Source organism: Chiroxiphia lanceolata, chromosome 16 (assembly GCF_009829145.1).
Source record: "Chiroxiphia lanceolata isolate bChiLan1 chromosome 16, bChiLan1.pri, whole genome shotgun sequence".
Classification (NCBI taxonomy): Eukaryota; Metazoa; Chordata; class Aves; order Passeriformes; family Pipridae; genus Chiroxiphia; species Chiroxiphia lanceolata.
The window spans coordinates 15,425,512-15,439,319 of record NC_045652.1 but is presented as its reverse complement, the minus strand read 5'-3'; the positions used below and the strand labels follow the sequence as shown (position 1 = coordinate 15,439,319).

The 13,808-nt window shown below is 54.7% G+C and overlaps 1 protein-coding gene across 1 annotated transcript in view; it reads left to right on the top strand.

The window, feature by feature from the left end:
- Window positions 1–2,579: 2,579 nt before the first annotated feature.
- The window catches only part of HS3ST6 (heparan sulfate-glucosamine 3-sulfotransferase 6), a 31,551-nt gene continuing 20,322 nt past the window's right edge, over window positions 2,580–13,808 (top strand). Inside the window, 2 exon segments of the mRNA XM_032704120.1 lie at window positions 2,580–2,724; window positions 2,727–2,955. Coding sequence (XP_032560011.1) covers window positions 2,580–2,724; window positions 2,727–2,955 — 374 coding nt within the window.

Sequence of the window (13,808 nt, the reverse complement as noted above, 5' to 3'; positions counted from 1 at the left end):
TGTGACAGCTCCACACTGTGCTGCTCCCATGGTCCATGCCCTGCACAGCCACCCTGGGTGGCCACTGCCAGCTGAGGGCACCGAGTAGGGGGAGCAGCAGAGCTGCTCGTTGCAGAACTCCTTTATTTCAACCAAAACATCCTGATTTTGCTAAAAAATTGCACCTGAGCGGGTTGTCCTCAATTGCCTGAGCTGCAGGCAAGGCAGGGAGCTGGTCCCTGTCCAATGGGGTCTGAGCTGAATCCAAGGACCCTCCTGCAGCTCATCCAGCTCATCCAGCACAGGACTGGGGCAGCCCTGGGCACAGCACAGGCCCCCGGAGCGCTCCGTGCCTCCTGCCCTCACTGTGGTGCCTGGAGTGAGCCCCCAGCTCCTGTTTTAAGCCTTTTCCCTCAATTTTGGAGGTGAGAGTGGAAGAGATGCTCCTCCTCCGACCGCCCCGGGGGGGAGCTGGCAGTGCCAAGAGGCCCCGCGGCATCAGCTCTGTGCCCTGTACTGAGGATGAGGAGGGTGGGAATGCTCTGCTCCCCCTTCCCGCCTTTCCAGGGTCTCCCTGGCTCTGCTTGGACACAAGTGTGTCAGAATGGATAGATTCTTGCCAAACGTTTCCATTTTCACAAATTGGCGTTTTCCAACAACAACATCCCCCCCCCCAACCCAAACAGGGAGCTGGAGCCGTTCCCGACGCTCCCGCCCGGCGTGGAACAGTTCCTATTTCCAATCCTTACGTAAACCCAACAAGAGCTGGCAAGTGCCACGCCACGGATTCTGGACGCGTTTGTATTTATCAAACTGCTCTCGAGAACAGATTCGCTTCCTGCGTGTAATCTTTCCAGCTCGGTTTTCCCCGGGGAACCTTCGCCTTGGGAGCTGGAAGGGATCTCCCGTTCTTTCCTCCCGCTGAGAAGCTCCAGCGCGGGACGGGCCGGCCACGAGAGGGCACAAAGCCCTGCGGCCAGGCAGCCCTGTCACCGTGTCACCCTGTCACCGTGTCACCCTGCAGCTCTGCAGTCCTGTCACCCTCCAACCATGTCACGCTGTCACTGTGTCACCCTGCAGCTGTCACCCTGCAGTTCTGTCACCCTGCAGCCCTGTCGCTGTCACCCTCCAGCCCTGCAAGTGGGTGACCCTGCAGCCATGTCACCGTGTGTCATCCTTTCAGTCCTTTCACCCTGCAGCCCTGTCACCCTGCAGCTACACCCTCAGCCCTGTCACTGTGTCACCCTGCAGCCCTTTCACCCTGAAGTTCTGTCACCCTGCAGCCACAGTCATGCAGCTGTGTCACCCTGCAGCTGTGTCACCCTGCAGCTGTGTCACCCTGCAGCCCTGTCACTGCACAAGCTTAATAAGTTAATTAAGACAGTGCTGATTTCAGACAGAGAGGAGGAAGGCTTTGCACAGGGCTGGGAACCATCCCAGGGAACCATCCCAATCCATCGTCCATCAGCCGTGGATTTTCACCCACACCACCTCAGCTGCTGCCCTGGGGCTGGTTTGGGAATGTGTCGGGGAACGGGTGGAAATCCAGGACAGGCCTTCCCCTCCCAAACAATAACCACGGGCACGTGGGGGCTGTTTTTTCTGCCCTAGGAGCTGCATTTCCAGGGTACTGGGGTTTGTGCCCACCTATTTCCAGCCTGGTGCCTGCCTGGGATCCCACAGCACTGTGGAGCTGGAGCTGCAGCCTCCCTGGTGGGGCCCTTTCCATGATGCCAACGGCCACGAACACCCACTGGAGCCCCGGGAATTATAAGGAAAGGGGGAAAATATAAAAGAAGAAAATTTGATGGGAAAATGTGGGGAATCATGGGAAAATGTGTGAAAACACAGGCAAATGTGTGGAAATACGGGGAAATGGTGGGGAAATGTGGGGAAATGTGGGGAAACATGGAGAAACATGGGAAAACGTGGAAAACCAAGTGAAGATATGGAAAAACCTGGGAAAACGTGGGGAAATATGGGAAATGGTGGGAAAATGTGGGGAAACATGGAAAAATACGGAAAAACGTGGGGAAATGTGGAAAACCAAGCGAAAATACGGAAAAACCTGGGAAAACCTGGGGAAATGTGGGAAAATGTGGGAAAATGTGGGGAAATGTGGGGAAATGTGGGGAAATGTGGGGAAACATGAAAAACCAAGGGAAAATACAGAAAAAAGTGGGAAAACCTGGGGAAATATTGGAAAGCATGTCCCCCAGCATGGTGGGGCCGGCAGTGCTTTCCCTTGGTGGGGGCTCTCCTGTCAGGGTGACCCCCACGCGTGGGGTGCCCCTGTCCCCGGGGGGACCCCGGATGTGCCCCCTGCGTGTGCCGCCCCCCCCCCCCCCCCAGTCCCCTCCCTCCCTCCTTTCCTTCCCTCCCTCTTTTCCTTCCCCTCCCTTCCCCTCCTCGGGGCGTCGCCGCCCCCACGCGCGTGTCTTCGCCCTCCCCCGCCCCGCGGGTGGGCGTGGGGGCGGCGCGGGAGGGGAAGGGGTGTGGGGGGGAGGTTGGTCCGGGGGGCCCGGGGCCGGGCCGGGGCGCGGGGGAGCGCGGAGGGGGCGCGGGGGGCGCGGCGGCGGGTGCGGGATGCGCGGCCCCCGATGGGATGTAGCGGGCGGCTGCTGGGACCCGCCGGGGGCCGCCGCGCCTCGCTGCTCCTCACCATGATCCTCTTCTTCACCTACTTCTTCTCCTGCCTGCCCGGGCCCTGCGAGCCGCTGCCGCCCGCGCTGCTGCTGCCCGCGCCCGCGCGCTGCCCGCGGGGCCGGGGGGCTCGGGGGGCTCGGGGGGCTCGGGGGGCTCGGGGGGCGCGGGGGGCGGCAGCCGCCGGTTCCCCCAGGCCATCATCGTGGGCGTGAAGAAGGGCGGGACGCGGGCGCTGCTCGAGTTCCTGCGGGCGCACCCCGGGGTGCGGGCGGTGGGCGCGGAGCCCCATTTCTTCGACAGGTGCTACGAGAAGGGGCTGCGCTGGTACAGGTAAGGGGCGCGGCGCGGGGGGCTCCCGGCAGCGGGTAATTAAGCGCCGAGCGGTGTTAATTGTCGCCAGGGACGGGACGGGGCGGCTCCGCAACAGGCTGGTCCGAGCGCGGCGGGTCCCGGGAGAGAAAGGGGGTCCGAAGGGGCGGGGAGGGGGATGTGGGTCCCGGGCGGGACGAGAAGGGGGGCGGCAGCTCCGACCCTCGCCTGGCCTGGGGAAGGGGCTGGGGGCTGGTTTTGCGGGGCTGCGGCTGAAGTCGGGAGCGGTGCGAGTGTGAGAACCGATCCCGTGTCACTTCTGTCCTCGTATCCCTCCGTGTCCCTCCTATCCCCGTGTCCCCCCTGTCCCTATATCCTCCTTTTCCTCCCTATCCCCGCGCCTCCCATCTCGCATCCCATCCGGCCAGGGACGAAACCGCCAGCAAAAATTTGCTCTCTTAACTCTCCAGCCCTTGCGATTTTAACCTTTATCACTTCACCCTCAGCCGTCCCACCGGGTTTCTTTGGGAATTATTTTATTCGCGTGGTTTATAAAAATAAAGGGAGCTGGGAGCTCGGGCTTGATCCTGGCTGTGCTCGGAACGGGGACCGGGAGAAGGGTAAATCGCTGTCGGTGGGTTTGTGGCAAAGGGCAGAGCCGGAGTGATCCGAGGGAGTTTGTTCTAGGAGGATTTCAGTGGAATTGAACTCTTCAGGCGATAAAGCCTTCGGAAGAGCAGCTACTGTGCATGTGGTGTCTATTAAAGTGCCGTCTCCCGGCCAACTCCGGAGCGGCCGGGCCAAGCGGAGTCGGAGCGATAAGTCCCTTGAAGTCGGTGGTGGAATCTGGTCCGTTATTTTGAAGAGAGTCCAAATGTGTCGATGTATAAAAGCGCTGCGGTGTTCTCGGGGAAACATCTGAAAATAATAAAAGGAGTAGCTCTCCCTGTCCTTCCTGCCTCTCCATCCCCTGCTCCCCGAGCCCCGCGGGAATACCGTGTTTCTTAACGTGCTCTCAGTGTTTCCCTGTGTTTTGGGGGCGGCTGCAGCTTCCCCATCCTCGCCAGAATAATAACCTGTGAAAAATCAGCGTGCTTAATGGAAAGGATAATTTTAGTGGTAATTTTACCCGCAGAGTTTCAGCTCTGTGAGCCCACATCTGGGCTGTAAAGTTAGGGCTTAACACACCTTCAAACCCAGTAAGTAGCGGCGCTCATTTTTACGGCTGCGTTAATATCCCCGTGATTTATTAGCTCGTTCCTCAGCACCGTTTGTGTCTGTGCTGCTCCAGAAACAAATAATGACGATAACTAATCTTTTGGGGTGAGGATTACAAGATAGATCTCACTTGGCAGAATGGGAGTTTGATGACTGCGAGCACATAATTAAAGCGGGGAAGATCGAACGCTTTCATATCTCTCGCCGTAGCCCAGCGAGGCGTCCGCAGGATGGACCACAGAGAGGAGGAGAAATAAATCTCAGCTCGGGTGGCTGTGCCGGGAGTTTTCAGTGCTGTAAGTGCTTGCAGGGAGCCTGGCCTGGTACCAACGAGATGTTTTAAGATGATTCTGCATATGGCTGTGGTAAATTCGGAGAAATGGAGCGGGGAAGGTTTTGGGAGCGGGGGAAGCGGCCGCTGGGCTGGGGAGAAGCTGCATCCTTTGGAGGGAGGAAAAAATCAGTAGATGTTTTGCTTTAACTCTGCATAGAGTAAGTGTGTTTTCAATCACACTCACAACTATTTCCCTTCGCTTCCTCTCCTCTTTGCCTCTTGTTTTGTCTTCTCCCAAGACCTTGCCTATAGTGAGGGATTTCTTTCCCTGGGAAAGCCAGACAGAGCTAAGTGTTTAAAGCTGGGGTGTGCTGGAGTGGAGCAAAAGAGAAGTTGGACAGAAATTCAGGTTTTTCCAATGAATATCTCAAAAGTGGTGTAAACATTTTTAAGATATTTGAACTTGCTAGGAAACCAAAATTACACCAACTGCCTCTCGCGCCAAGATATTTGGCCCGAAGGCACCTGTAGGTTGCTGCTTGTCTTGAGAAAATGTGGAAAAACAATTCTCTTGGAAATATTGCTCCAGAATTATTTTGTTCTTACTTGGAAGCTCAGTCCTGTAGCTATTTTGCTGCTGTGTCAGGAGTATCTGCTTGTGGGTGATGAGTAGTTTACACTATAAGCTACTGACTGAAATAATTTTTTCTTACTGATTGTTTTTATTTAATTTAAATTTGAAATAGCCCAAAGTCCCTTTTTTTGGAGTAACAGTGAAAAGAAAATGTTCTGCAAAAGCATCTCATTCAGAATCCCTTGAGTTACTACAGGTTGAGCTAATTCTAAGAAGATTAAACACCTTTTCTAGGCTGCAGCATAAATTACCTAATGGCTAATCCAAGCATTATGGGATGTTTTATCCTCGAAAAAACCCACTGGTTTAATTTTTTTGGCACTCAGTGCTGCTTGAAGGAAACCTGAATGAAAAGAAGAGGTGATGCTGGTGTGTCTGCCCCAGTTTGGGGTGTGTGAGGGTCCTGTTTTGCACTGTCTGTCTGTCTCTGCTTTATGGGAATGTAGGTGCAGGGAAATGGTAAGAACTGAATGGAATCCCAGGTGTTTGCTGTGATATTTAGAAATTCATTGCAAAACTTTGAGGAGCTGCTCGGCTTGAGGGACCGGGGCCAGATCCTGCCCTGGCCTGTGGGAATTGAGGAAAATGGTGCTTGTGGGCTGAGTGGCTGCGGGGTGAAGGGATTTGAGGGGTGGAACCCCCTGGGTGTGTGTGGGACAGCACCTGCTCCCAGCCCAGAGACCCCCCGAGCAGATTTGGGCTCACAGGTGGCGTTTGGGGCGCTCGGGGTGTTCACACCTCGTACGACCCCTGTGCAGGGGCTCCCCTGGGCTCTCCAGCAGACACTGCTCTGCTCCACTGGTGACATTTCGGGGGTGTAGTGGAATCTTTGCATGGGTTGTTCCCTCTTTGGTTGCCAGAGCCGGTTTGTTTCCCACGCAGAGGTTCCGGCCGCTCCATTGGCCTTGCCCTGGGATTCGGCACAACCTCGGGAATTCTGGGGCTGTGGGGAAAGGGGCAGGAGAAACGGGGGTAACAGCAGCTTTGGGGTACATGGCAGTGCTGGGACAGGGGCTTTGCAGAGGCTGGTTTGCATGAAAGGGAGTCTGAGGGAATTCAAGTTTAAGGGAATTCGTGTGGAGAGCGCTCAGCTTGTCCAAAGAAGTCTCCTCATCTCCATCTGCCAAAACTTTGCGGCAACATCAGCCCAATATGACGCTTTTCCTCTGTCTTGTGTTTCCTCACATGATCTATTATCCCAGGCCCTCTTTTCCATCTTGTCTTCCTGCTTTTTTCCAATAGCCAAAGAAAGAGTTAGGCAGGAGTGGGGCTGGGCCCAGCTCCCACCGCCGTGTGTGTCCGTCAGGGTTGTGCTGTGTGAGCTGTGCCCTGGATGATGGCACGCACTGCATTTCATAGGAATTGTAAAGAATTCCATGTTTTCTTACAGTTTGGGCCACAAGTATTAAAAAGTACTATGGGATGGCTAGTGAGTGGCCAGGCTGGAGCTCCTCAGCCGGGTGTGGTGGGACACAAGGAGCTGGAATCCTCGCCGTGCGTCCTCTGGCCCTGCAGAGCCAACCTGGAGCTCCAAGTCTCCCAGAGACCAAGTTTAGCTTTTTGTTATCATTTTCCCTTCTGATCTGTGCAGGTTTGCAAGAGGGGTGAGGAACTTATCGTGGGGTTCCTCATCCATCTGTGCTCTTGTGCCGGGATGTCCCAGCCCCGGCACATCTCCCTGTGCCCGGGGAGATGGACGGGGAGCAGAGAGCTGCTCCATGGGATATGTGGGGTTTTCCCCCCCCTCCCTTTCTTCAGACCCATTCATAGGAGCCAATAACGCTCTTGAAAGGCATCCAGGATTTCTTGAGCCAGACTTTGTTATCTCGGAACCTCGCAACCCCGAAGCCTTTGAGCGGCAGGGAAAGGACGCGGCTCCGGCGCTGCTCTTTTGACTTTTGCTGTGAGTGTTATTGGCAGTTGAAAAGTGGAGCTAAGTAGATGCCTTGAGGGGTTTTTGTGTGTGTTGTGATTGTACAGACAGATCAAGACACTCTATAGCGCTGAGCTGTTGAATAAAATCAGCTCCTCTGGAGTCGCCAGGCTGCGTTTTGGCACCGGGCTTGGATCGCCTTGCAGGGAGAGCTTTTCACAGGCGCATTTAAGAAACACATAGGTGGGAAGGGACAAAGGAATCCTGCAGGAGTCAGATGGCGATGCACTGAGACCTGCTCCGGGACATTATCTTTATTCATTGACACCGGCTAATCTGCTCTCCTGATGGACTCGGTTTCAGCGCTGAGAGTGGCCCTTGTTTTCCTGGTGCCTTTGCAGACACTCAGCCCTGCAGCTTCTTGGCTTCATTACTTTGCAATCTCTTCTCTTTTTTTAACTTCCATTCAAAAATGAGACCTTTCTGTCTCAGCTTCCCTTATTCGCACCCCCGTGTTTGGAAAATAAAAACCTAAAATACAAAGAGAACATGCAGGAAACCTGAGAAAAAGCTAATTTTAACGAAGAACCAGATACTTTAAAGCTTTTATTTAAGGCATAGTATTTTTGATTGGCTTTTATGCAGTGTTTTAGTCCAAGCTCTACGCTTGAGACGGGGGTTAAGTGCTGGGTGCATCCGGTCTCCCTGATGATGTGCCCCTGTTTTCTGCTCCCTAACACACATCCAGCTCTGCCCTGGACTTGGGAGGCAATCCATAATACGTGCAAAGTTTGGGTTTCTGCAAACTGCTTTCACGTGGGATTAAAAATAGCTTTTACTGCCACGATGAGGAATTAACATTTGAAACCATTTAAAGGGCTCCTTGACAGAGATTACTGTGGGCAGGGGGAGAGAGGGGCTGTGCCTGTCCTGTTTTAGGGGGTCTTCCCCCCGGACACAGAGTAGGGGATGGGTGAGGGTTTGGAGCCTGACTCAACTTCTGCTCCCCACTTTCACACTGACATTACTCCCTTGTTTCCATGTGGCCGCTCCCAAGTTTTGTTCCCAAATCCCACGAAGTGCTTCTTGCTGATACAAGCAGGTCTGTGAGCCTGAATTTGAGCCTGGCTCAGCCTCAAGGCAAAATGAAGTCGGGTTGTTCCATGTGCTGCTGCACAGATAGTGTCAGGCTCAAGTGATTAAAGCAGCGTGTTAGTGTTGGCTGCGATTTTGGGGATAAAAGCTGTGACTTGCAGAGTGGAACGAGCCGTGGCCTTCCCAACTGAGGAATGCTTTCCCTGGCTGAGGAATGCTTTCCCTGTCTCTGTCTCTGTTAAATAAATGCTGGGTTTATATCCAGGCTGGGCAGGGGGTGTGCAGGAGTAACCTGAGTTTCTAAAGGATTTCAGGTCTGTCAGCGTTGCTACCCCAGACTGCTTAAATATATATATAGAGCTGCACACCTAGAAATCAGGGAGCTAGTTAAAAAAAATTAATATCGTGTGAATTAATACCTTTGGAAAAGGCTTCTTCACTCATGTCCTTTACTCTTGTGCTCTCCTGGTTTCTCTCTTGTAACCTCATTAGAAATTTAAATATTGAAACCACCTACATGTAACTCCACAGAACTTTGGAAAATGTGTTCATTATCACAAAAAGTTCACAAACAGCCAGGAAAGCTGTAGAGTTTCTGTCAGTTAATTATTGAGGGGTTGGAGAAATCATCATTGCAGAGTAAAGGGAGAGTTTCAGAGTTTCTTAAAGTATTATGGGGTTTTTTTTTCCCCCAGATTATTTTTAGATGCAGTGACAGAAGGTAGAAAAGGCCAGTGGATTTACAAGGTGCTTTCATGCAAGGAGAGACTATTACTTACATGAGTTCAAAGCTTATTTATAAAACAGTAATTACCGTCCCCGGGGATGGAGGCGGCAGCTCCTGTCGAGGAGGGGAGGGGGCTACAACAGTTAATTGGCAATCTGCTTAAAAGCTTCTTCCTGACCTTTAAAAAACTTTTTGCTGCAACAGGCTCGGGCAGAGATTGAAAACCTGCCTAAGGAAAGGGCCACCTTTAATACCAAGACTTAGCTCTGAATGGCTTTCAAAGGGCTGTGGAAATCCTCCTGCTTAGGGAGCCGGCAGAGAAGGGATGGATGCTCCGTGTGGGAGGGATGGATGCTCCATATCTGCAGGATGGGTGCTGACAGGGCTCCAGGAGTGGGTGGGACCTGAGCCTGGCAGCTCCCTTCCCACACCCCAGTTCTTGGGATGGCTGGAGTATTAAAGTGGGGAGCAGAGGGAGGTTCTGAGAGGCTTCTGTGGGACCTGGTGGAAGCCTGGTCTGGGGGTGGAGGCACCAGGGCTGGTCCAGCCTGGGCACCGCTGGGACAGTGGTTTAAGAGGAATCTTTCCTTGCAGGAGGATGCACAGTCTGGATGTGGGAGTTGATAGAATCCTGGAATGGCTGGGTTGAGGTTTTACACACTCACCTTTTGTGGTGATGGTCCTGGGTGGAGAATTCACAGTGACTCCTTGGATTTCTCCTTCTTCTCCCTCTGCCCAGAGACAGCTCAGGGAGATCATGAGGATCTAAATGTCTGCAAATTGCTCAGGGCACCTCTTAAGTGAGTCCTTCTTGTTCTGGAGAGTCGTTTAAAAGGCAGATGGGGAACAGGGCAGTCAGGGCACTGGGGTGGTGACCAGGGCACAGCCAGGTGGAGGGTGAACCTGCAGTTCATCCCAGGGCATGGGGGTCATGCCCAACCCCCTGTGATTCCAAGGCTTGCAGAGAGCAGGGATGAGCCAGGCTTTGTCTGGCTCAGATGGTTGAGAGCCATGGACCAAAAAAATAATCCCTGTTCCAGCACGTGCTGCTGGTGACACCAACTGCTGTGACCTGGGGCAGGTGGAGTGCTGGGACCAGCACACCTTGAGACTGAAATAGGGGGTGAAATGGTTGAAAGTGCCTTCAGTTGCAGAAAATGTTCACTATTTGGGCTATTAAAACACCAGCACTGAATGGTTTAGGCTGCCCTGGGGAACAGCAGCACTTTGGGAGGGGGATGAGCTGCTGGGCTCCTCCTGGGTGTGATTTGTGTGCTCTACCAAGGAAACCTCAGGGCAGGGACACGAGGGGGATAAAACCCCTCTCTCACAGTCCAGCAGCTCCACAGTGAGGAGGTGGCAGGAGCATCCCAGGTGACCAGGGTCACTCTGCATCTTAACACACAAAATTGATTACGAACAGGAGAGAATTACATTAATATAGTCACTTGTCACTGAGGTCTTATTAGTAATCTCCACTCATTAGTCGGGAGAGAATAAGGATGTGACCTTGTTAATGTCCTTGGGCAGGGAAAGGCTGAGTGACCACTTGGAATTGATTTATTCCTTAGCCCCTGAGCCATGTGTGTGTGGCTGTGGGCACACCAGGCTGTGGGCACACATGGAGGTGTTTCTGTAGCTGGAATGAAGAATTGGCATCTCCTCCCCTGCTCCATCAGCACCCTTTGGGCTGGTTCAGCCACGAATGAGCAGCTGTATTGTGCAAATAATAAAAAAAAAAAAATAAAAGGAGCTGCTGGTGATTGATGGGAAGGGACGAGAAAAGTGACAGATCCCGTCCCCGGAGGCCACATCCCGCCCCTGCCTCTTTCCTGGCACTGTGTGGTGCTGCTGGGTGGGGATCTCCCAGCTTCCAGCTGCTCTGGAGCCGCAGCATCCAAACCCCGGCGCTGGGAGGGGTGGGCTGCTGCCAGCCCCCCTCTGCTCCCACAGCAGCACTCAGCTGAGGGCAGGGTGGCTCTGCTGTGGGGGCAGAGCCTCAGAGCTTTGGGGTCCTCATCACAAGGAGGACATTGAGGGGCTGGAGCGTGTCCAGGGAAGGGAACGGAGCTGGGGAAGGGTCTGGAGCACCAGGAGCAGCTGAGGGAGCTGGGGGGGCTCAGCCTGGAGAAAAGGAGGCTCAGGGGGGACCTTCTTGCTCTCTGCAACTCCCTGACAGGAGGAGGGAGCCAGAGGGGGGTGGTCAGGCTCTGCTCTCAGGAAACAGGGGATAGGGCAAGAGGAAACAGCCTCAAGTTGTGCCTAGAGAGGTTTAGGTTGGATATTAGGGAAGAATTTCTTCATGGAAAGGGTTGTCCAGCCCTGGCACAGCTGCCCAGGGCAGGGGTGGAGCCTCCATCCCTGAAAGGATTTAAAAGCTGTGTGGACTTGGGGACATGGATTAGTGGTGGCCTTGGCAATGCTGGGGGAATGGACTCGATGATCTCGGAGGTATTTTCCAACCATAATGATTCCATGACTCTGTAATTCTCTCTGTGGGTGAAATCAAACCCCAGAGCAAAGCACAGCAGGGTCCTGCCTCCTGCTGCAGCCCCGGGCAGAGCCACCTCTCCCCACCGTCGGGGCAGGATCCCAAAGTGCCTCTGCCACCTCAGCAGCCCTGCATCGGGTGATCTGATTTTCTCTTTCCCTCTCTGGAGGCTCCCGTGGGTGCCGATCGTGCCCTGAGGGTTCCTCCGCCTCCACCTGCCAGCTGCCCGCGGCCGTTGTTCCCCATCCCGCCGAGCTCCCCCGTAATTCCAAGTGACAACCCCCCCTTCCCCCAGGACCCCCTGCCAGGGAGGAAACGTCGATAAGGGTGGAAGCGAAAGAAACGCTCCAATTGCCGGGAGCGCGGAGGGGCTCGATAAGTGCCATTGATCAGGAGCCTGTCAGCGCCATCGCTCAGCGCTGCCTCTGGCGAGAGCGGCGCCGGGGGGGGGCTGCCGGACCCCCCTCCGCTCCCCGGGGGCTCTCGGGGGCCGGGGGTGGTTCTGATGGCCAGGAAGGGCTTTTCCCAGCCGCTCGGACCCGCCCGGCAGCTCCATCCCTGCGAGCGACAGCCCGGCGGGACGCGCAGCCGGGGGCGCGGCGGCTTCTTCTTCATCGGCCGCTTCCTCCGGCTGCTCCTCTGTCTCTCAAAGTCGCGTTCCGAAGCCACACAAGCCTGAGAAAAATTTCAGGGGGCCGCTGCCAAGTACTTTCGGCTGAGAATTTGGGTTTTGTTGAGGGAAGGGATCGTTTGTCTCCGTGAAAAGCCCGTTTTGGGGGGGGGGGGGGGCGGGACGAGCTGGCCGTCCCCCCGCGGTGTCGGAGCCCCAAGCGTGACAACCCGCATCCGCTCCGCTGCCACCCGGCCGGCCCCGGAGCCGCCGCCGCACAAAGGGGCCGGCGGGCAGGGCTGGGCTGCTGCCAGCGGGAGAAGGGAGAGAGGCAGCCCAGAGGGGCCGGTCCTGCCCCGCGGGGATGGAGGAGGCAGATCGCGGGTGAGGGTCTGATGGTGGAGCATCCCAGCGCCCCCATCCAGGGGGCTGTGCTTGGGCACAATCCTGCCCTTGTCCCCCAGGTTTTCCTGGGGTCCTGGCTGCCTCTGACAGACTCCTTCATGCTTTGACGCTTGTATTGAGCAGGGGTGAGGAAGGAGGTTTGCTGGACGGATGGCTGGGCTGTGTGTCCACCTCAGGTTGGAGCTCAGAGCTTGTCTTAGGTGGGAGGATGGTGGGGTTTGGTTCTGTTACAGTTCTGTGCTGGTGTTGCCTCTGCCAGATGGCTCCATGTCTCTCGTGTCCCCAGTGCTGTGATCGTGTCTCTCCAGGTTCACCACATCCCTCACTTCCTTCCAGCTGGTGACAAAGGGTGTCCTCAACCCTCCCCCCCCAGCTCTACTGTAGATCTCTGGGCAGTTTTAGGCACTGCCACGATCACCCAAACCTTCCCCAGACTCTGGGGCATCATGGCATGGGGTGCACAGAGCCTGTGGAGCTCACAGAAACACAGAATATCTCAAGCTGGGAGGGATCATTGAGTCCAGCTCATCCCTGGTGCTTCAGTCCATCCCACAGGGGAGCAGAGGTGGCCTCAGAGCCACCAGCCTCAGAGAGGGGATGAGTCCCAGTGGGCCAGCATTGTTATCCTGGGTGTGACACGCTGGTTAATTCCCCTCTGTGCTGAAGGAGGGACGTTTGGTGCTGGTGCCACCCACCCACCGTGTGGTTTGAGCCTCTCAGTTTGATCCTCACCTCTTTACAAGGCAGATAACGAGGGATGGCCTTGTCCAGGTCTGATCTGGGTGTGTGTATTAAAAATCAATGTTCCTCTGCTTTGAGGAGCATCAGGGAGCGTGTGAGGACGTGCTGCATCCACAGGGCTGAGCAGGGATCACAGCAAGGCCTCTGTCATCTTAGAGATTCATAAAACTTGAATTACTGAGCAGGAACTGGGAATGAGCGACTCCTTTCAGCATTAATCACTGATGGGCCAGACCTTTTCTAAACAATTTTTCTAGGCAAACTTTCTTTAAATAAAGGCAAATTCAGGCTTAAAGATTTAGCAACCACCTAACTCCAGCTGTGTCCAGCTGTGGGAACCTCATGTCAGCATCACAGCACAAGTTGCCTGTAAGTGTGTGTTAACACAAACCTTGTTGTTAGTGGGTTTCTGGTTCATGGCATCGTGGGCAAATGACTTGGACCATTAGTTGTGTGTGTGATGTACCCAGCCCTGACTGACAAACAGCCCCCAACCCCACACTTCTGCTTGGGTGAAGTTGAGCCAAGTTGATGGACGAAGAGGAAGGGTGACCAGTGACCTTTGGAAAGAAATCTGGCTGTGAAACCCTCCCCAGCTCAGCTGGGAAGCTCCCAGTGACAGATCCCACTCTTTGCATGCAGCTGAACATAAACTTTTAAAGTGTGATCTGGGTGGAGGGCAGGATGGGAACTCTCCTGATTTTGTTGGGAATCTGAAGAGATTTGATGATTTTTTTGAGCTGTAGCTCCTGGAGTCATGGGACAGGGAGCGTTTCAGTTCTTGTGTGAAGCCAGTATGTCCTGAA